This window comes from Dama dama, chromosome 1, assembly GCF_033118175.1.
Source record: "Dama dama isolate Ldn47 chromosome 1, ASM3311817v1, whole genome shotgun sequence".
NCBI lineage: Eukaryota > Metazoa > Chordata > Mammalia > Artiodactyla > Cervidae > Dama > Dama dama.
Genome location: NC_083681.1, coordinates 38,373,223 through 38,397,319, shown reverse-complemented (window position 1 = coordinate 38,397,319; position 24,097 = coordinate 38,373,223). Strand labels below are relative to the sequence as shown.

Here is a 24,097-nt window from a genome sequence, read left to right as displayed (position 1 = left end):
ACCCAGGGATCAAACCTGGGTCTCTTGCATTGCAGACAGATTCTTTACCATCTGAGCCATCAGGGACAAAAATAGGAGCAAAAAACTAAACTGTTTCAGAATTTTGGAAGTTAACAAAAGCCAGAGAACACACTAGAAATCATCTGTACAAGAGGAAATAATTACTGAACCTTGGTGAGGCATTGCGTTCTGTGACAGTTTAATTGAAGGCAAACCCTCTCTCCCCAGCTCAGTGGTACTACAGCTAAAAGCCACTAGCTTTTCAGTCATTAGAGTCTGACCTCTTTAAAAACTGCATTAAAAGCAACGACCTGAGAGTACAGTAAATGTTTTGTCCAAACTCAGTGGAAAACGTCTTTGTTCCCAGGGTGTTGTGGATAATTCATTTGACCGAGAGCTCAGCTCTCCAAAACAACGACAGCAACAAAAAACACCCACACCCTCTGCCAGCAACACTGTGAGTGGGTAAAGCTGTGATTTCAACTGAGGCAAACAAGAACTGATTGGAAATTTAAAAGGAAATCCTGGACACTAGATGACCACAGGAAAGTGGAAAACTCTGGCATGTGCCTGAAGATCTACTAGGCTGAGCACGTGCTCAGGAAAGATTGGTGAAGGGAGGAGGTCCTGGCTGCTCCTCTGGTAGCTGACCTTGAGGTGCTGCACAAGCAGGAAGTAAAAGCTAAAGCTGTCTTGTAAACTGCCTGGAAATGTGTGAAGTTGTAACTTTTCAAACATCTTCCCATCAACAGATGATGACACATAGGCAAGACATTTAAAGAAATTTTCTGTCTCATCTAAATCATACTGACCCACAGGTGACTTCTAAGAAGTCAAGCATAAATCAAAGAGGAAAGGGGGAAAAAGGCATCAGAGCACTCAGTTGGCTACACACCTCAGTGAAAAAAAAATCTACATTATGAGTCCAGGAGATCACTCAATGAATAGTCAGAAATAAAATGAACAAACACAAAATAAGCAACATAAACCTTGAGGGTGGGAGAGATCTGATACTAGAATAGTTACAGCATAGTATCTAAAATGTCCAGTTTTCAACAAAAAAAATTTATGAAGCAGGAAAAGAAACAAGAATTTTTTGCCATATAGACAATGAAAAACAGCCAACAGAATTTCCCTGAGTGAGCTTGGACTTTGGATTTAGCAATGGCTTTAAATTTGCTGGCATTATATCTTTAAAGAACTTCAGGAAACCATATCTAAAGTAAGAAGAGTATGACAACAATATCTCACCAAAGAAAGAATATAAAGAACTAGAAATTATATGATAAAATTAAAAAATAATTTAAATAATTATAAAATAATTACCACTTCTACTCAATATTGGGTTAGAGGTTCTACCCTGAGAAGTTTAGGTAAAAACAAATAAAAGGAAGATGTAAAACTATTTGCTGACAACATCATCATATATTTATAAATCCTAAGAAATTCCTTAAAACCTATTACAACAAATAGATTAATCAGTGTGGCAGGATACAAAATCTGTATGCAAAAATCAATTACATTTCTATATACTAGCAATGAACAGTGCAAAACAAATTAAGAATTCCATTTAAAGTTAGCATCAAAAAGAATAAAATGCTTTGGGATAAATTTAGCAAAATAGTACAAGACTCATACACTGAAAACTATAAAACGTTGTTGAAATTAAAGAAGACCCAAATATGATTTTGTTGTTGTTTGGTACTGCACGGCATGTGGGATCTTTGTTCCCCATCCAGAGACTGAATCTGTGCCCCCAGCAGTGGAAATGTGGAGTCCTGTCAGGAAATTCCCAGGAAGACCCAAATAAATGGAAAGATATCCCATATTCATGGATCAGAAGACTTGGTGGTGTTAAGAGGGCAATAGTCCTCAAATTGTTCTAAACTTAGTACAGTCCTTAACAAAATCTGTGCTGGCTTCTTTGCAGAAATTTGACTGATCCGAAAATTCATGTCAGAATTCAAGGGACCCAGAATAGCCAAAACAATCTTTAGTAAAAAAGAAAAAAAAATCGAGAGATTCACACTTGTAAATTTAAACTTGCTACCAAGCTGTGGTTATCAAGACACTGATGGACAATGACATTGGCATAAGGAAATTGCAAATCAGTGGAATAGAACTGAGAGTCCAGAGATAAACCGTTACATGGCCAGCTGATTTTCAGCCAGGGTGCCACAGTAATCCAATGGGGAAGGAACAGTGTTTTTAATAAATGATGCTGGAACACCTGGATAGATACACACACGAAAAAGAGTGAATTTGAACCATACCTGTCATCATACACAAAACTTAACCTAAAATGCTCATAGACTCAAATGTAAGTATGAAACCATAAAACTTGTAGAAGAAAACATAAGAGAAAATCTTTGTGACTTTGGATATTCTTAGATATGACACCAAAAGTACAGTGCATGAATGAAAAAAATTGATAATAGGAATTCATTAAAATTAAAAATATTTGCACTTCAAAGACATCTAAAGAGAAGACAATCCATAAGATGGGAGAAAATATTTGCAAATTATAATTTGACAACGAACTTGTATTCAGAATAGACAAAGATGTCTTCAGTTCAGTTCAGTCACTCAGGCATGTCCGACTCTTTGCAACTCCATGGGCTGCAGCATGCCAGGCTTCCCTGTCCATCACCAACTCTCAGAGCTTGCTCAAACTCATGTACATTGAGTCGGTGATGCCATCTAACCATCTCACCCTCTGTCGTCCCCTTCTCCTCCCTCCTTTGATCTTTCTCAGTGTCAGGGTCTTTTCCAGTAAGTCAGTCCTTCGCATCAGGTGGCCAGAGTCTTAGAGAAGACATCTTACAACTCAGTAATAAAAACACAAATGATCTCACTAAAAAATTGGTGAAAGATTTGAATAGATGTTTCTCCAGAGGAGTTATACCAGTGGCCCTTACCCACATGAAAAGATACTCAGCATTATTAGTCGTTAGGGAAATGCAAATCAAAACCACAGTGAACTATGACTTCACACCCACTATGGTGTCTATAATTCTCAAGGCAGTATAACAAGAATTGGAAAAATGTTCAGAAGTAAGAACACTCATACATCACTGATGGGAAAGGAAAATGCTACAGTTACTTTGGAAGACAATTTGGCAGTTCAGTACTTGAATAGAGAAATAAAATTGTGCTATATTCATACATACAATTTTATATGTCATTCAAAATGAATGAACATGTGAAATATCTTTTAAAAATGTTGAGTGAAGTAAGCAAGGCATAAAAGCATTTATACTGTCTGATTCCATTTACAAAGTTCAGAGAAAGGGCAAAACTAATCTAAATTGTTAAAGATATATATATATATATATATATATATATATATATATATATATGTGCTACAAATGTAAAGAAAGGCAAGAAAAACAGTACCATAATGTCAACGTAATGCTTTTCTTTAATGAAAGGGCTGCGAATTAGGCACTGGATGTGGGTTTCTGAACTCTGGCCATGTTTTATATTTTAGCCTGAGTGGTGAGCATTCCTGTTAGAACTTTTCTGTATGTTATACTTCACAGTTTAAAAGGTTTAGAATAAAAATGGTGAATCTGTTTTGTAGGAAGTATTTCTTAAGGGTTGCGAAGGTTTTTCACTACCATTTTGTTCTCTCCTCAAAAGCTTTTCTACGTTATATCAAATTTCTCCGCTAAAATTAGTTTATCCTATTCTTCTCAGCCTGTTTGTCAGAGCTTTGGACACTCACTAGTACAATTAGAGAAAAGAATGCTGAAAATTGGAACTTTAGTCTGCAGTTAATAACTAACTTATTATTTTGACAGGCAAGATAGTTCCCTCTCTCATCCTCAGTTTCTTCTTCTGAAACATTAAAGTGTTTGACCAGATTATTTATAAAACTCTTTTCTCAGCCCTAACATTATATGAAATTATAGGAGCCTCTAAACAGGTCAGTTTGATAGAACAGCAGTGGCAGCCCTGCATATGTAAAGTGAAAATGCTGTTTAATTCACAGAGTTATTATGAAGATTAAATAAAAGAACACACATTGTATTTGTCAGGGTTTTCCAGAAAAACAGAACTAATAGGATGTTTGTACATGTGTATATACCTATACATACATACATACATACATACATATATATTGGAGAGGAGGAGAGTGACTGATTGATTGATGGGGATTGGCTTGCCAGATTGCCAGGTCCCAAACGATTAGGGCAGGCTGCCAACCTGGCAATTGTAGCAGGAGTCAGCATTGTAGTCTTGACTCTGAAGGCCATCTGCAAGCAAAATTTCTTCCTCTCTGGAGGGGCTGAGTTTTTTCTCTTAAGGCCTTTAACAGGTTGAATAAGGCCAGCCCACATTGCAAAGGGTAATCTGTTTTATTCAGTCTAGTGATTTAGATGTTAATCGCATCTGAAAAATACTTTCACGGCAACATCTAGATTAGAATTTAACCAAACAACTGGGCATGACAGCCCAGCCAAGTTGACACACAAAATTAACCATCACACACATCTGTAACTATGTCTGAAAATACCATGATACCTTAATAACTGTTATTTGCTTTCCTCTCTGATTCTCACTTTACTTGAATCTTTTCTTGAAATAAAGTTTTAAATCTACCTACACCTCTCCAGCTACACCCGTAGTTGTATTAGTTGTATTAGTTGCCTTGAAGGCAACTAGCAAAGGCTCTTGAATTAATCAACAGGATTAGGGATGTATTTCCGAAGCACTTTTTTCCCCCTTATTTTAACACTCACTTAGCACTTGTTTGCATTTTCCACTAGCCTTTTTTAGGTTTGTTGAACATTGTAGGGATGGCATCTTATTCTCTGTTGTGAAACCCAGCACATTTTCCAGCATATAATAGGCTCTCAAATACTTGTTGAATGAATGAATGAGCTGGAAAGATGTCGATTTTTTTTTAAGGGATCTGCTGTTGTGTTCATATAATTTTATCATATGCTCATATAATTTTATCATGCTCAACTTGCTCAGTGCTACTAAGAACTCTGTTTCTGAAATAAAAATGAATTTTATTGTATTGAAAAAATACAGTAAAGATGGTAAAAATGGGTAAGCAGGCTGGTAGGGACACAAAATGTGAAAGATAAAGATTAATATGGATTAGGAAAAACTGTGCCACACATTATTGTGTACACATGTTATCATTGTGCACATTTTCCTCGTACTCTGAGTATTTACTGTGTGTCATCCTGCCACAGGGTGTTGATTCCACAGTCATTGATGATAACAAATATAGCCTATATTCTGCCTGAATTCATAGAATGTCTTGATGATAGCTCCATGTAGAAATCTAGTTTATCATTTAATTGTAAATACTTTGCTTTCTTTAAAGAAGGAGAATGCTCTTTATAAGTACCCAAACATAGACAATAAACAGATACATGCATACATAATATCTCTTTCTTCTCTTTCAATTTTTTAGGTGGTTTACCAAGCCTGAATTCTCCCAGTCATGGACCAGTATCTGCTGGCTCTCCAACTAACCGATCCCCTATAGAATTTCCTGATACTGCTGAACTTCTTACTAAACCAACTGTCATTTTACACAAATCTCTGAGCAATCCACCCAGTTCACCAGATTTTTATCAGCAACTAAGAAATTCTGATAGCAATTTATGTAACAGGTAAGTTTCCCAGATGTTTATGGTTTCAAAATATAGGTTATTTTAATAAAGTACTCCTAGTTGTCTAGTTCTATATTATAACTAGATGATGAATACTATATCCCCTTCTTCATGTAGTAGTTTTTATTCTAAACAATTTTTTTCTCATTTCCCTGCTATTATTCATTTCCCAGCTAAATGATCTCCATCTAAAGGGAAATATAATGGTATTTTATCCATCATAAGATATCAGTAAATGTATGAAAATTATTTTAGTACTAATGATTTTATGTACTAATTTAGTACTTACTTATAGTACTCAGTTCATTTGATGTTCATTTTCATTTCTGCTTTTACAGTAGTAACTGTTTACCTCCGATCCCAGGGTTACTTTCAAAAATATGTTATTTCCTTCACAGGGACAAAGTTGTTTTGTAGGATAAAGCCTATTAAGTTTATAGAGAGATTGGAACATTAGGGTATTTTGCAGTTGGGATCTTACAATTTAAAAAAACAGATTTTCTGACTGTATTTAGATAAAAACAAAACTTGTCTCATTTGTCATATATGCCTATTTACCTGTTTTATTTTGCAAGCTGTGGACATCAAATACTGAAATATGACTCAGCATCTGAATCAGAGTCCGGTACAGACCGCCTCAGGGGAGAGTCAGGTGAGACTGCAGAAGTCCTGTGTCTCTAAGAACAGTCTTAACATTGCTTTTTAACGTGAATAAATGAGTTAAGATATATACCTTTAAAACGAAGATTACAATGTTTTATCTACCTTACAGAGGAGTTATTAGCAAATTATAAATAATAGATGGTGAAAGTATTTTGAAGGGTAAAACTGCTGTATAAATTAACATAGTCTTATGTTACAGTTAGGCTTCATAAATAGTGAAATTATATTAACATTGAAATTTAAATTGCATTTTGTAAGCTCAGAAGGGTTTGCATACATTTTAATAATTACACAAAGAAGTTGTTTTAAAGTTTAGAAAGTTATATCATTCTGAAACGTACCCTCAAAAAAGGAATATTGTTGGTGATAAAATTATAGTTGTTTTATAATTTTAAAACACTGATGACCCAAAAATCCAGTAACAGTTAACTAGGTAACTCAGAGCAACATACCTCCAGAAGGTAGCTAGAAAAGTTACAAACCGTTAATGTTAGCAGCAACAACAGTCTGCTTGAAGCCACTGAAGAACTAATAGGCTCCTCAGAATATCCAGTATGAGACCTGGAGGAGGATCGAGTCCAAGGAAGTGATAACCTCGAGTTTGGGGCTACCAAAAGGTGTTCGCTGCTTCCAGAGGGGCCAGTACTAATAGAACAAACAGTCCCTTTTGGTAGCTTCATGGGACAGCTTCTTGGGACTAGGGAGATAAAGATTAGAGTTGAAAGTTTGCCATGATAGGATTAACTTGGTAAACTCTGCAGTACTGCATCTTAAGAGTAAAGATAAGCCAGAAATAGATAGGCCCTTTCAGGGGTTACAGGTGAGTATCAGTCTCTTCACATACTTTAAAATTCACCCTTCCGTAGTGTATCATTTAATAGTTTTGGGGGTTTACATTTTAAAAGATTAAAAAACAACAGCAAAGAAGACCAATCCTTCACATACTTCCAAAAAATAGGAGGGCAAACTTCCCAACTCATTCTATAAATAAAACCAGTATTATTCTGATACCATAACTAGACAAAAGCATCACAAGAAAAGACAACTAGAGACCAACATTGCCAATATCCTTAACAAAATACTAGCACACTGAATCCTGCAACATATAAAATGTCATATTCATGACATTGGTATTTATACCAGGAATGCAAGGGTGGTATAGCATTTGAAAATTAATGAATGTAGCACGCCCCATAAAGGGGGAGTGGGAAATCACATGATAATTAAATAAAAAACATTTGACAAAATCCAATACTCTTTCATGATGAAAACACTTGAACCAGTAGTATTAGGAAAGTTCTTCAGCCTGATTACAGGCATCTTTGAAAGAAACACAAATTTAACATCATCCTTACTGGAAAAAGACTGATGCTTTCCCACTAGGATCAAGAATAAAAGAAAGATTTTTTGCTTTAAACACTTCTATTCAATATATTACTGGAGGTTCTAGCCAGGAAAATTTCTAGAAAGATAAAAAGATTAGGAAATCCTGAATGGAAATAAATAAAACTCTTCTTATTCACAGATCATTTGTTTAAAACTTCCAAAGAATACACACACATACCCACACAGAGTCACAAGAGACAAAATCAGTGTACAAAATCAACTGTATTTCTTTTTTTTTTTTAAATCAACTGTATTTCTGTATACCAGAAATGAACCCCTATAAACTGAAATTAAGAAAACCTTTCTAGGACTTCCCGATTGGTCCAGTGGTCAAGAATCCATCTGCCAGTGAGGGGGGTATGTGTGTGTGTGCGTGCTCAGTTGTGTCCAAGTCTTTGCAACCCCATGGACTGTAGCCCTGTAGGCTCCTCTATGCATGGAATTTTCCAGGCAAGAATACTGGAGTGGGTTGCCATTTTCTCCTCCAGGGGATCCTCCCAACCCAGAGATCAAACCTGGGTCTCCTGCATGCTAGGCAGATTCTTTACAACTACACCACGGGAATTCCCTGGCCAGTGAGGGGTACACAGGTTCAGTGCCTGGTCCAGGAGGATTCCACATGCCACAGGGAAGCTAAGCCCATGCGCCACAGCTACTGAAGCAAGAGAAGCCACTTCAATGAGAAGCTTATGCGCTGCAACTAGAGAGAAGCCCCCACACTCCAAAACCAGAGGCACTAGCAACGAAGAACCAGTGCAGCCAAAAATAAATAAAATTACCAAAAAAACATTTCCACTTACAATAGTATCAAAAAGAAAAAAGTTAGAATAAATTTAACAAAATTGTAGATTTATAAACTGAAAACTATAAAAGATTGTTGAGAAAAATTAAAGTCTAAATAAATTAAGAGATGTTGCAATAGCAAACAGATTGGAAAAAACAGTACTTTTAACAGAGCTGTTCTTCCAAATTGATCTATAAATTCATCCCAATTCTGATCAAATTCCACTAGGCTTTTTTTTTAAGTAGAAGTCGACAAGTTGGTATTAAATACACATGACCTAAAAGTCAAAACAATTTGGAAAAACAACAAATTTGGAGGACTGATACTTCCTGATTTCAAAACTTATTTCACCTTCAAAAGATGCCAATAACAAAATGAAAGACAAACCACAGATTGGGAGAAAAATTTGCAGTTATACATCCGATAAAGGTCTTGTATCTGTGATGTATAACTTTTACAGCTCAATAGTAAGAAATCAACTAACTCAATTAAAATACAAGCAAAAGATTTTATATTTTCTGTTGAAAGACTTTTGGTGAAGGATATGAAGGATATAGAGAGTGGGTAGGAAATACATGAAAAAATGATTAACATCGTTAGGGAAATGCAAATTAATATACTGAGATACCAGTAAACAAGAATAGGCATAATCAAAAAGATAGACAATACCAAGTGTTGGCAAAAATGCAGAGAAATTGGAACCTTGTGCCTTGCTGATGGAAAGAGAAAATGTTAAACCCTCGTCGGAAAACATTTTGACAGTTTCTTTAAAAGTTAGACATAGAGACTTGCCTGGTGGTCCAGTGATTCACAGGTTTGATCCCTCACTGGGAAACTTAAGATCCTGCATGCTGTGTGGCACAGCCAAAAAAAAAAAAAAAAACCAAAACACAAACAAACAAAAAAATAAGATACAAACTTACCATATCATCCAGCACTAACAAGGATAAGAATTTACTTGAGAAAAAATAAGAGCACTCAAAGACAGGATTGTGTCTTCTTATGACGTCTTTATTCATGATAGTGCTAAACTGGAAATGATCCAAATGTTCATCAACTTTAACTGAATAAATATTGTAGGATTCTAATTAACAAAAAAAGAACAAACTTCTGATATATGCTGCTATGTGTATAAATTTTAGAACATTATTTTAAGTGAAGAAAACCAAACTAAAAAGATAATACACTGTTTGATTCTATTTATATGAAATTCTAGAAAATGCAGATTTATAGTGATTATAGTTAATTGGAATAGCAGTTGCCTGGGAATAAGGTTTAACTGTAAATAGGCATGAGGATATTTTTTGAAGTCAACTTTAGTCGTGTCCAAGTCTTTGTGACCCCATGGACTGACTGTAGCCCACCAGGCTTCTCTGTCCATGGGATTCTCCAGGCAAGAATCCTAGAGTGGGCTGCCAGGCCCTCCTCCAAGGGATCTTCCCGAACCTCCTGCATTGGCAGGTGGGTTCTTTAACCACCTAGCCCCACCTGGGAAGCCCCTTTTGAGGTGATGTGAATGTTCAAAACTAGATTGTCATGCACAGAGAACAGACTTTTGGTTGCCAAGAGGAAGGGGATTGGGGTAGAGATGAAGTGGGACGTAGGTTTTAGCAGATGTGCAAAGTATTCTATATAGAATGGGTAAACAACAAGGTCCTACTATATAGCACAGAGAACTATATTCAGTATCTTATGGTAAATCATAAGGGAAAAGAGGACTATAAAAGAATGTAGGACTTTCCTGGCAGTCCAGTGTTTTAGGATGCTGTACTTCCACTGCAGGGGCTGCAGATTAGATCCCTTTTGGAGGAACTAAAATCTTGCCTGCTGCTGGGCCAAAAAAATTTTTTTTAATTTAAAAAATTAAGAAAATAAAGAGTAAATATGAATAACAATCACTGCTTTACAGCAGAAATTAACACACCTTGTAAATCAACTGTCCTTCAATGAAAATGAATGAATAAATAAGCCTAGCTTTTCTGAAAGTCAACTCAAATGAGTGCTCTTAAAAACACTTAAGCATTTTATTTTTAAAAAATCCCTATATATTTAAAAATAAATAAACCTGAAGTCTGTGGCTTGATAAATTTTCATACATCTAATATACACATCTAATCAGCTTGCAGATCAATAAAATATTCCCAGCACCTCAGAAATTCCTCCCATGTCTGCTTCCAGGAATTGCTCCCCCAAAGATAATGTTTATCCTGTCTTTCAGTATTCATGTGTATCAATTTTGATATGTTTTTTTAACTTTTCGTAAAGAGAATCACAGAGTATACCTGTGTGTCTTCCTTCATTTGACATTGTGTTTTTAAAAACTCTATTGATGCATGTGGTTGTAGTTTATTCTTTTTGCTCTGCAGTGTTCAATTGTGTGAATACACTAGTTTGTTTATTTTACTGTTGATGGGTTTGGGGAAAGTTTCTTGTTTAGTCTATTACAAATAGAATGAGTATGAATATTTTTTTGTATATGAATGAATGCCATTAGCCACCAATGCTGCATCCCATTTCCATGTAATTTGGGGGAAAAGAACATGATTAATGACATTAGCAGCAAAATAATTCATGACATTGTTTTAATTTTTAGATGTGCCTTAATCTCATCCATAATTATGACTTTAGAATTTTCATATCCAAAACTCAAATAATTTCAAGTATTAGGAATTGTTTACATGAAATTGGTTTAAAAAAAATTCCTATTGAGAGGGACTGACATTTTCAGTTTCTCATTTTTACAGTGAATATTCACCCATCTCTCTCATCCATGAGTAGCTATATCAGGTGAAACATTGCCTGAGTACAAGGTACCTATGCCAAATGGTCCAGCAAGATACAACTTAATTGTGTCAGTTTAGATTGAATGCCAGTATGGTTCAATCTATCCGAATATTTTTTACAAACTTTTCCTATAAAGTTGTTGATATAGGACAAGTTTTATTCTTGTTTATTACTTTATATATGTTATATATGTTTTGAAAGGTGATGAAGAAAATACCATTTTCTCAAAAGCATCATTCAGCCTTACCGAAGCTCAACAAGAAGTGGAAACAGAAAACAGAGACTTCAGAAAATTACTTTGGGAAGGTGATAATCACCTAAAAGAAGCAGCACAGAATGAAGAGCAACCAAATGTAAAAGATAAACTTTCAATATGATTATGTTAAGGTGAAATATATTATTAGTTAGTACTAAGTTTATTATTTTTTGCCCAGAACAAGGTTTTTAATACAATAATTTTATTAAAGTTTTTACTGAAAAGTCGCTGTGACACCTGAAAGAAAAATTTCTTTAAATAAATGAGGGGTTTGGGATTAACGTATACAGACTACTATATATAAAATAGATAAAACAACAAAGACCTAAAGTATAGCATGGGGAACTCGACTCAATATTCTATAATAACCTATATGAGGAAAGACTCTGAAAAAGAATAGATATATGTGTATGTATAACTGAATTACTTTGCCATACATCTGAAACTAACACAACAGTGAAAATTAACTATATTCCAATATAAAATAAAAATTTAAAAAAAAGGAAAACCTTGAATTAAAAAAAATTAAAACTCATCATCCTAGAACTGAGTGCATTCATTTTTAAATGAACACATTTCTTTAGTTTTATAGTCAATATATTCTCTATGCTATTATTTTCATCATATATGTTACACTGAGACAATAAAGTATGTGCAGTAATTAAAAACAATGAAAATAATCTATTATAATCATAGGATTTTTTTTCTTAATTTTTTTTTCAAAATTCAAGCTTTTTAGGGGGAAAAAAATTCATCCATTTCCTTTGAGAAGTTATCCTAGTAACAAATGTCAGTATAAGGATCTAAGTTTCTCTCTACTATGTTATCCTGTGATCTCTTAGCCAAAATGAAAATAATGAATTTTAGATTTGAGTAGTCTTTTGGAAATAAAATATTTTTCTTTATAAAAGTAGTATAATAACGTAAGTCTTTTGATGCCTAGAAGACATGTTTATATTTGTCTGGAGATAACATTCTACAAAGAGAATTATTAGGAAGTACAGTTTATATTTGAGAATAACCATTATAGAAAATAATATTGACCATTTTTTATTCATTTTTAAGTGTTCTCATTTAGCTGCAGATATAATATTTATAAAAGGTAAGGTTAAGTTGGTTTGGTTTTTCTCCCCCCACATGTACAGATTGAACAAGAAGCATCACAGGATGTGATTTTAATAGAAGATTATGACTCATTAATAGAAAATATGAGTAACTGGAATTTTCAAATTTTTGAACTTGTAGAAAAGATGGGAGAGAAATCAGGAAGGATCCTCAGTCAGGTTTGTTTCATATCTCTACTGCGTTAATATTTCCTTGAATCTTTATAAAAACCAAACTCTAAAGATTATAATATTGGTTTACATATAAATTCAGCATTGTTCACTGAATTATTTTTTTCACAAATAAAGTTTTCAGTAGAAAATTTGAAAAGAGAAACCTAAATATGTAAAGTCATATATATATAAGCACAATCTATTATAAGGTACTTATAATTTATGTATATATGAAAAGTAGTTTATTTGTCCATAATAATGGGGTTTAATTTATACTAAAGAAGTAATAAAGGTTCACTTTTTATTGAATCTTAAGATTTAAAAGGACAGGAAAGGTGATCTAGTTCTTTGGACTGAAACTTCAGTTCAGTTGCTCAGTCGTGTCTGACTCTTTGTGACCCCATGAACCGCAGCACGCCAGGCCTCCCTGTCCATCACCAACTCCCGGAGTTCACCCAAACCCATGTCCATTGAGTCGGTGATGCCACCCAACCATCTCATCCTCTGTCGTCCTCTTCTCCTCCTGCCTTCTGTCTTTCTCAACATCAGGGTCTTTTCAAATGAGTCAGCTCTTCGCATCAGGTGTCCAAAATATTGGAGTTTGTGCTTCAACATCAGTCCTTCCAATGAACACTCAGGACTGATCTCGTTTAGGTTGGACTGGTTGGATCTCCTTGCAGTCCAAGGGACTCTCAAGAGTCTTCTCCAACACCACAGTTCAAAAGCATCAATTCTTCGACGCTCAGCTTTCTTTATAGTCCAACCCTCACATCCATACATGGCCACTGGAAAAACCATAGCCTTGACTAATGGACCTTTGTTGACAAAGTAATATCTCTGCTTCTTAATATGCTGTCTAGGTTGGTCATAACTTTCCTTCCAAGGAGTAAGCGTCTTTTAATTTCATGGCTGCAATCACCATCTGCCGTGATTTTGGAGCCCAAAAAAATAAAGCAGCCACTGTTTCCCCATCTATTTGCCATGAAGTGATGGGACCGGATGCAATGATCCTGGTTTTCTGAACTTTGAGCTTTAAGCCAACTTTTTCACTCTCCTCTTTCACTTTCATCAAGAGGCTCTTTAGTTCTTCTTCACCTTCTGCCATAAGGGTGGTGTCATCTGCATATCTGAGGTGATTGACATTTCTCCCAGCAATCTTGATTCCAGCTTGTGCTTCCTCCAGCCCAGCGTTTCTTAGGCTTCATCTTTTTCACCTGTCTTCCCTGTGCTTTACCCAAAGCCAGGTGGTCCACTTCATGCTGGAACCATGGAAAAACGCTTCCTCTTTACCACCCAGACTCAAGGTTCTTCCTGACGGGTCCACACAACAGGGTCAGATTAACCTTCCTGAAATATCACTGTCATTTTAACTCCAAAGTATCTTATTCATGAAATGAGAGAACACAAGGATAAACTTTCACTTCTCACTTATACGCTTTGGAGAATGCGTGTTCTTGCCTGGAGAATCCCAGGGACGGGGGAGTCTGGTGGGCTGCTATCTATGGGGTTGCACAGAGTCAGACATGACTGAAGCGACTTAGCAGCAGCAGCAGCAGCATCACATTGAGTAATTTAGGGTCAGAAATGTGATGAATATATTGTTCTGACATCTTTTTAACGCCTAGGGCTATACTAGAATACAATTCATAAGCCCTTTGATAAATTGTGACTGAAAAGCTGAAGGGAAGAGTGGAAAATTTTTAAAATTAGGACATGATATGGTAATTGTTCTCTGGTTTTCAAGGGGTTTGGGGTAGTATCTTCCTTCATGTTTTGGAAAGAAATCATTGTAGGGAAATTTCTAAAATTATTAAGTTAGAGACATATACATGGTTAGCTTTGCCAATGCAAATCACAAAACATACTCAATTAGAAATAGAAATTCTGATTTTTAAAGTGTACTTTCTTTTAATTGTCATTTAGGTTGTGTATACCCTATTTCAAGACACTGGCTTATTGGAGATATTTAAAATTCCCACTCTACAATTCATGAACTACTTTCATGCTTTAGAAAATGGTTATCGAGACATTCCTTGTAAGTATTATATATTATTTAACTTGATATAATACTGGTTTTGAAATTCCTTGTGAACCCCCTTTAGTGGTCCCTTAAACACTTTTTAAATTGCATGTTTGGAAGAATTGAAAAATAGTAATTTAAAAAGAAAATCTACATCCTCCTACCCAGAGTTAACTGACTGCTGTTAACATTTTGGTATATATCCTTCAAGACTTTTTCTTATACATATACTTATTTTTTATGAAGTGAATCATACTATTAATACCTATTTATAGTCTGCCTTTTCACATAATTATATAGTATGAGCTTTCTGTGTTAATAATTATTTATATGAATACCTTATCATTTCAGATGTTTGGTAATATTGTCATGAGTTTCCTAAATTTCTTATTTTAAAATGTTTAAAATTTACCCACAGAATTTGTTTTTTAACTGTGTCCTGACTTGTGGAATAATTTTTAATGGCAATTTGATTTTATGATAAAATAGAATTTAAATTTTATATTAGGAAAAGATACAATTTTCTTTATGTGTTGATTCATTCTACACTTAACCTCCAGGGGGACATTCTTTGGAGAAATAGTCACTTATTCTTAAATTGGCATGATTCATTAATAATAGTGATGCTTAATAATTTAATGTGCATTATATGTACTATAATTACCACAAAGTATGTATTTTGAAAAGTGGCTGATTTTACAAATGGAATAAGATGATACTTTAAGGTATACTTCAAGATCAGAGGAATGGGAAAAAGAAAGCCACGGTGGGGAGTCTTCACTGTCACGTCCAGTTAGGATATACTGGTTAAGATAAGACTCTCTGGGGACTTCCCGGACAGTCTAGTGGTTAGGACTCCATGCTTCCATTGTGGTGGGCATGGGTTCCATCCCTGCTCCAGGAACTAGATCCTGCAAGCCAAATGGCATGGTCCAAAAACAAGCAAAGTTCCCTTAAGTAAATTAGCCCTGGCTATGATGCCTTTTCTTTGATCCCTGTACTGTGTTTTCATGGTATACATGAAAGTTTATAAAAGAGACATCAAGAAACTTGATAAAATAAGATGAAACAGAAACCTAATTGTTGGAAATTATTCTAAGCCATATGTTTTATTTAGGAGGATACAGTAAGACTAGAAAGTACTTTTTAAAATGTCCTATGTTAAAAATAACAAAATGACCATTTCTGTAAAACATTTTGGTGACTTTAGATCACAATCGTATACATGCCACAGACGTCCTACATGCTGTTTGGTATCTGACAACACGGCCCATTCCCGGCCTACAGCAGATCCACAGTGATCGTGGAGCAGGAAATGAAACAGGTACTCCCTTCTACTAATCTTTCCTTAAAGTATTTCATTAGGCATCATAAATCTAACTATCTCATTTCATTATCTCTGTTCCCTTAGCATTTTTATTAAGTAACCTTTGGTATATATAAAGCGAATGGGAAATCGTTCAGTCGTGTCCAACTCTTTGCGACCCCATGGACTGTAGCCTACCAGGTTCCTCTGTCCATGTGATTTTACAGGCAAGAATGCTGGAGTGGGTTGCCATCTCCTTCTCCAGGAGATCTTCCCAACCCAGGGACTGAACCCAGGTCTCCTACATTGTAGGCAGATGCTTTACCGTCTGAACCACCAGGGGTTTATATAAAGTATTATGTAAATTTTGATGAATGCAAATTGGGAAACTTACTATCCATCTGAAGATTCAATACTACTCAATTTACCATGTTTCTTTTCTGTGTCCCACCCTGCTGCTTCTTCACTGAGATAGCCAATGTCCTGAATATTGTGATAATCTGTTTTGCTTTTCTTTCAATTCTTGTTTTTCCTGTTTTAGGTATATCATGTAAATTTAAAATATGTAATATTCCCAACAGATGGGGACATGTTTAAAAGCTTCACATAAGTATTTAAACAGTGATATTAAAAAAAATTGTTAACATTCAAATTTTGTTTCCTTTTCATAAATATAACTGTATTTATGCAAATGTGATAAAATATAACATTCACAGCTCTCTTATTCTAGTTTATAAAAGAGGGGAGAAAACTTCTATCTAGTGCTTTCACTGCCATGGCCTGGGTTCAATCCCTGATCAGGGAACTGAGATCCTGAAAGCTGTGCAGCCAAAATTTTAAAACATTGAGAAAAAGAGAGGAGAAATACTCCGGTAAGAAATACACACACAAAAAAAGAAAAAGGAAAAAAAAAAAAAAAAGAAATACACACAAATCAGGACAGAATTTGCTCAGTTACAAATGCCTGAGAATTGTTATCATACTCATCAGTGTAAAGGTCCCGGTCTTAGCCACTTCTTCACATTCTTTGGTGGTTTAGTCTAAAGTACTACACCACTGTTTGATGGATTTGCCTTATGTCACGGATTCATTTTTGTCTGCTTTCCATATTTACTTTCATAGTGTTCTTCCTTCTTTCCAGTAGTTCTGTGTGCTTCCATAAGAGATCATTTTCTTCAGCCTTTTTGTTTGTAGATGTATTTATTTTATCCTAGAAGAATGCATCTTTATTCCAGCACATTTGTAGATATCATTATATCTTCTGACATCTGTAATATCTGTTGACAAATCAGCCATAAGTCTTATTTCTCCTTAATGGTAGGTACTATGTCCCTTTTCTCTTTGCTGTTGGTTTTTAGCATTTTGTCTATGGTACACTCAGGTTATATTCTTTGTATACATCTTATTTGGGGGTTCAGTGAACTTCTTGAATATATTAATTAATGTCTTTTATTGGTTTCTATCATACTCTTCAGAATTTTTTCAGCCTTCACTCACTGCCCAATTCCAAAGCTGCCTCCACATTTTTAGATATTTGTTACAGCAACACTCTACCTCCAAGTGCCAAAATCTGTAATATTTTCCTACAGCTCCTGTAACAAATTACTGCAGACTAAGTGGTTTAAATGATACAAATTTGGGGGATTCCCTGCCAAAGTGGTTAGGATTCTGTGCTTTCACTGCAGCGGGCACAGGTTAGATCCCTAGTCAGGGAACTAAGATCCCACATACCATGCGGTGTGGTCAAAAACAAAACACAAATGTATTAACTTATTATTTATTATTCTGGATCCAAAAGTCTGAAAACCGTTCAACTGGGCTAAAATCCAGGTGTCAGCAGGACTTCATTGGTGTTGCCAATGAAGAATGTTTCCTTGCCCCCTCCAACTTATACAAGCCACCTGCATTCCATGGCTAACGGCCCCTTCTTCAAAGACAGCAGCATAGCATCTTCAAGTATGTCTCTGACCCTGACCTTTTCATCCTTCAGAGGAATTAGCAAAAAGTGGTACAACTATAACCTTGGTTTTCTGTCCAGAGTACACATTCCTGACAGTGAATCTTTCACTTCTAGTATTTTTTGCAGTCTGGACAGGTTGAGAATTTCCCAGATTACCAAATCCTGGATCCTTCTTGCTTAGCAATTCTTCCTCACTTTCCTCTTACATTTTATTTCAAACAGTAAGAAAGCAGGCTTATCTTTAATACTTTCCTTGGATATCGCCTCAGCTAAATATCTAAGTTCATTGTTTACATGTTTTGTATTCCATGAATACAGTTCAACCAAGCTTTCTGCTGCTATATTAACAATGACCCCTTTCCTTATTTTCCAATAATGGGTTTTTGGCAGTGTCTTTAACAGAAGTTTTCTACCATCACCCTGTTCAAGATGATTTGAGTATTCCCTAAGGCAATGTCTGTTTTCTGTGCTCCTCACTTCCTTCTGAGTTCTTACTAGCAGTGTTATAAGTCCTTATACAATATTATGGAATAAAGTATATGTAGAAGACAGTTTTCTCTGGAAAACCAAGTAGCTGCTCAAATGGAAAATTGTGGTAGAAACAGACTAGGAGGACTATGAAATGCACTGCTTTATTCTGACTACAGTGGAGAACAGAAAAAAATGACTATGCCACCAAAGTAACAGCAACAAAAGCAAAAATAAACAAATGGGACTGCATCAAACTAAAAAGCTTCTACACAGCAAAGGAAAAAATTTTAAAAACGAAAAGGCAACCTGCAGAATGGGAGTAAATATTTGTAATTCATATACTGAGTGTAAGGGGTTAATATCAAACATACATAAAGAACTTATACAACTTAATACCAAAAAACAATCCAATTTTTAAAAAATGGGCAGAGAAACACAAATCAAAACCACAGTGGGCTATCACCTCACACTTGTTAGAAAGGCTGTCATTAAGACAAGAGGTAAGTTTCAGTCAAGATGTGGATATAAGGGAACACTTGTGCACTGTTGAAGACAGATTGGTTCAGCTACTGTGAACAGTAGTATGGAGATTTTTATTTCTCAAAAAAATAAAGTAGAACTATCATATGAAGGAGCAATTTCTGGGCATATATCCAAAGGAAACGAAGATAGAAGTTTGAAGAGATATATACACTTCCATATTTATTACTGCATTATTTATAATAGCCAAGACATGGAAATAATCCATGAATGGATAAAGATGTGTGTGTGTGTGTGTGGGTGTACATGTACACACAATGGAATATTATTCAGCCATGAAATAGAAGGGAATCGTGCCATTTGCAGCAGATGGGCCTTAATGGCATTACGCTAAACGAAGTATCAGATAGATACTTTATGATGTCAGTTACATATGGAATATAAACATGCTGAACTTGTAAAAACAGAGAATGTAATGGTGGTTACCAGAGGCTGGGAGTGAGGGAATTGGGGATATGTTGTTTAAGGTTACAAACTTGGAGTTAGTAGATAAATAAGTCCTGGAGAGCTAATGCAGAGCATAGTGGTTATAGTCATAAATACTACCTTAACAAGTTCAAAGTTGCTGAGAGACTAGATCTTAATTGACCTCACCCCAGGAAAAGAAATGATAATTATGTGGTGTCATAGAGGTGTTAGCTAATGCTACAGGTGGTAATCATATTGCAGTATACGAATATATCAAATCAACACATTGTATACCTTAAATTTACAGTGTTTTGTGTTAATTATATTTCAATAAAAAAAAAAAAGAAATGAAATAAGAAGTTTAGAGTTTGAATGAATGGTTAGAGAACCAGATAGTTAAAAGCATTCCTTGACTTCTCTGGTGATAAGTGGTAAAGAATCTACCTGCCAGTGCAGGAGACTTGAGTTTGATCCCTGATCCAGAAAGGGCCCCACATGCCACCAAACAACTTAGGCTTGCGTGCCACAACTACTGCGCCTGCGCTTTGGAGCCCAGGAGCTGCCTCTGCTGAGCCCCGCTGCCACAGCCGTGGAAGCACACACACTCCGCCCGTGCTCCACAAAGAGACGCCACTGCGAGAAGCTGGGGCGCTGCAGCTAGAGGGTAGCCCCTGCTCACCACAACTGGAGAAGGGCCCGAGTAGCAGTGAAGAACCAGCACAGACAAAAACAAATAAATGTTTTAATGAAAAAAAAATTTCTTAATTATTATAGTAGTAGGATCATAACTTCTGAAAACAAAATCCAAAGTTTGATCCTGAAGTTACCTGAAATTCAATGCAAGTTGAGTTCATAGCCTCAACTAGGCCTCTTATGTTAGAGCTGTGGTATTGATTGGAAAAGAAAGGACCCTTATAATTGGAAGGAGAATATTTGAATCGATTTCAAGAAATCTGATTAGCCTGAACCTCTCATATCTTGCTGTACCTCTATGCTGAAAAACAATCATTTCCCCTTGTGTTGGTTGCCTGGAGACCTTGTAGCAACCTCACCTGAGACTCTTGACTTATAGATCTATGCTAGTTCACCTCTAAATCTAATCCGACCACCTCTTATTTCTTTGTGATCCATAATTAAACTCAGATCTGCCACAATCTAAGTCTGAATACCAAAATAATATTGGCAGAAACCTGAGGAACATATATGGGAATGGATTTTAAGTGTTTACAGCAAGAAGGAAGGTAATGGTTGATCATTCTGAATTTATTGATGTTGGTATACCTATTGGAAATGTGGGTTCTTTTCACTTTGGGGCGGTTATGAATAAATGCTGCTATGAATATTCATCTGCCAGCTTTTGTGTGGGTTTATGTTTGCATTTCTCTTGGCCATCTACCTAGTTTTATGGAATTGCTGGGTCATAAGGTGACTCTGTGATTAACATTTGGAGGAACTACCAAACTGTTTTTCAAAATGGTTGCACTGTTTTACATTCCCACATGCAGTGTATGAAGATCCCAATTTATTATTATAATTAATAAGTTAATATTAATTTATCTGCCATTTATCATTATCTGTCTTCATGATAGCCATTCTATAGTTGGTGTGAAGTGGTATCTCACTGTGGCTGTTTTGATTCACATTTTTCTAATAGCTAATGATGTTGAGCATCTTTTCATGTTTTTTAGGTCATATGTATATATTTGTCCTTTGTCCATTTCAAAATATGGTCATTTGTCTTTTCATTATTGAGTTGTAGAAGTTTTTTATATGTTCTGGATACAAGTGTCTTATTAAATTTATGATTTGCTGCTATTTTCTCACATTGTGTTATCTTTGCACTTTTTTGATGATGTCTATCAAAGCATAAGATCGTGGCATCAGGTCCCATCACTTCATGGCAAATAGATGGGGAAATAATGGAAACAGTGACAAACTTTATTTTCTTGGGCTTCAAAAATCACTGCAGATGGTGACTGCAGACATGAAATTAAAAGAAGCTTGCTCCTTGGAAGAGAAGCTATGACAAACCTAGACAGCATATTAAAAAGCAGAGATATTACTTTGCTGACAAAGGTCTGTCTAGTCAAAGCTATGGTTTTTCCAGTAGTCATGTATGGATGTGACAGTTGTACCATAAAGAAAGCTGAGTGCCAAAGAATTGATACTTTTGGACAGTGGTGTTGGAGAAGACTCTTGAGAGTCCCTTGGACTGCAAGGAGATCAAACCAGTTAATCCTAAACGAAATCAGTCCTGAATATTGATTGGAAGGACTGATGCTGAAGCTGCAATATTTTGGCCACCTGATGTGAAGAGGCGACTCATTAGAAAAGCCCCGGATGCTGAGAAAGATTGAAGATAGGAGAAGGGGATGTCAGAAGATGAGATGGTTGGATGGCATCACCAGCTAAATGGACATGAGTTCAAGCAAGCTCTGGGAGATGGTGAAGGACAGGGAAGCCTGGTGTGCTGCAGTCCATGAGTTCACAGGGTCAGACACGACTGAGTGACTGAACAACAATCAAAGCATAAAGTTTTCAATTTTGATGAAGTTTAATTTATCTGATTTTTTCTTTCATTGCTCATGCTTTTGGTGTCATATCTACAAAGGGTGTGTGTAACTTGAAGAGGTCATGAAGATTTACTATGTTTTCTTCTAAGCATTTCATAGTGCTCTTAAGTTTAGGTCTAGGGTCCACTAAAACTAATTTGAGGGGATGAAGTAAGGAAGAGGTCTAACATTCACTCTTCAGCGTATGGAAATCTAGTTGTCTTGGCACCATTTGTTGAAAAAATTTCTTTATGTATTCTACACATGATTGGTTCCTAAATGTTATAACATCATTCCTGCCTTTTAAGATGTGACATTAAATGAAACAACATGTATGAAAGTGCCTTGTATCATGCAAGGTGTAGTTGGCTCTCAACAAGGTCTTGGCTCTCTTATCCAAAAATCAATTGACCATAAATATAAGGATTTATTTCTGGACTCTCAGTTCTATTCCATTGATCTATGTATCTATCCTTATGTCATTACCACACAATATTTTGTTACTAAAGCTTTGTAGTAAACTTCAAAATTATTCTTCTTTTTCAAGATTGTTTTGGCTAATCTGATCTCTTTCATTTCCATATGAATTTTAGGGCCAGCTTATATATCTCTTGTACAAAAAAGCCAGCTGGGATGTTGGTAGGAGTATGTTGAGCCGTAGATCATCTGAGGGAATATTGCCATCTTAACAATATTAAGTCTCCTGAATCATGAGCATGGATATTTTTCTACTTATTTGTCTTCTTTAATTTCTTTCAACAATGTTTTTTACTTTTCAGGATACTGGTTTTTCACTTCTTTTGTTAAATTTACTCCTAAGTATTTTATTCTCTTTGATGCTAGTATAAATGGAATTGCTTTCTTGGGTTCATTTTTTGATTATTTATCCCTAGTATGGAGAAATAAAATGGATTTTTTGCATATTGATCTAGTACCCTGCAACCTTTATGATCTCATTTTTAGTTTTAATACTTTTCCAGTGGATTTCTTAGGATCTTTCTGTATACAGAATCATGTCATTTACAAATAGAGATAGTTCTGCCTCTTCCTTTTCAATCTCTAATGCCTTTTACTGAGGCCTCCTTTTAAATGGAATCTTGTAGTTATGTTTAGTTGTCTGGCCATTTAGTTGTCTTGCCATGTATTTTCTTTTTTATACTAGTAATTTCACATTAAACATACACAGATTAATGTATTAAGATCCTAATATGTCAATTATAGGTATATACTGAGTTTAAAAGGAGTTTTTGCATTTTTTGATATTATATATATATATATTCTAAATTCTAGGGGCACTACAGAATGCATATAATGCAGAAAAAATTGAAGTTGTCACTCTGATATTGGTAATTTAAATCTTATTAGAAACTTAAATGTTTAAATATATCTTTATCCATACATTTAAGTATCTTGTTTTTACTTTTTATAATTATTTTTAAAAGCTCTACTGTGGGTAATTCTAAAACTCAATTTAGGTGCAAAATATAAACAGCATGAAAATAATTAGGTATCTTTATAATTATCAGTATTGTGTATTTATGTTATTATGTTAAAAAATCCTTGTGATTAAAAATAGTAAGTGAACTAAATCATGATAAAGTCCTTTTGGACTTTGACAAGTCAGGACATTATTCTAAGTTTCCCCTGCTGAACACAACCAATGAAATTTTGTATCTAATATCTTTGTGGTTTTCTTTGCTGTCTACTCACAATATACTTTATTATTTCCTTCTTAATACTTTAAGATACCTTTAGCAAAAACAATTTGAGTGACCATCTAAATAGGTATAGCCACCAAATTACCAAAAAAAGGAGAAACAAATGGTAAGGTGTTAAGGACACCAAAAGCACATTGCTGATAGTAAAATTATTGTTTCTAACTAGAAGATACAAAGAATTACACTGACTGAATCATTCCTCAGTTTTCCATACCTTTTCAGCTTTCAGAGTTTTTCTTTACAGTATTTTATAAGGGGCTTCATCGAAGGAAAAAGAAGAGGAAGTAGTGTAGTCAGGGTTACAAATGAAAGGAAATCTATTTGGGTAAGATTTGA

At 35.2% G+C, this 24,097-nt stretch overlaps 1 protein-coding gene across 3 annotated transcripts in view; it reads left to right on the top strand.

Moving 5' to 3' along the window:
* Positions 1-24,097, top strand: part of PDE3B (phosphodiesterase 3B) — a 176,720-nt gene that overhangs the window by 126,718 nt on the left and 25,905 nt on the right. For all 3 annotated transcript variants that reach the window (XM_061147144.1, XM_061147126.1, XM_061147136.1), the window contains exons 6-11: positions 5,435-5,636; positions 6,212-6,288; positions 11,455-11,606; positions 12,655-12,792; positions 14,710-14,821; positions 16,017-16,130. In XM_061147144.1, coding sequence (XP_061003127.1) covers positions 5,435-5,636; positions 6,212-6,288; positions 11,455-11,606; positions 12,655-12,792; positions 14,710-14,821; positions 16,017-16,130 — 795 coding nt within the window. The remainder of the gene's footprint in view (positions 1-5,434; positions 5,637-6,211; positions 6,289-11,454; positions 11,607-12,654; positions 12,793-14,709; positions 14,822-16,016; positions 16,131-24,097) is intronic.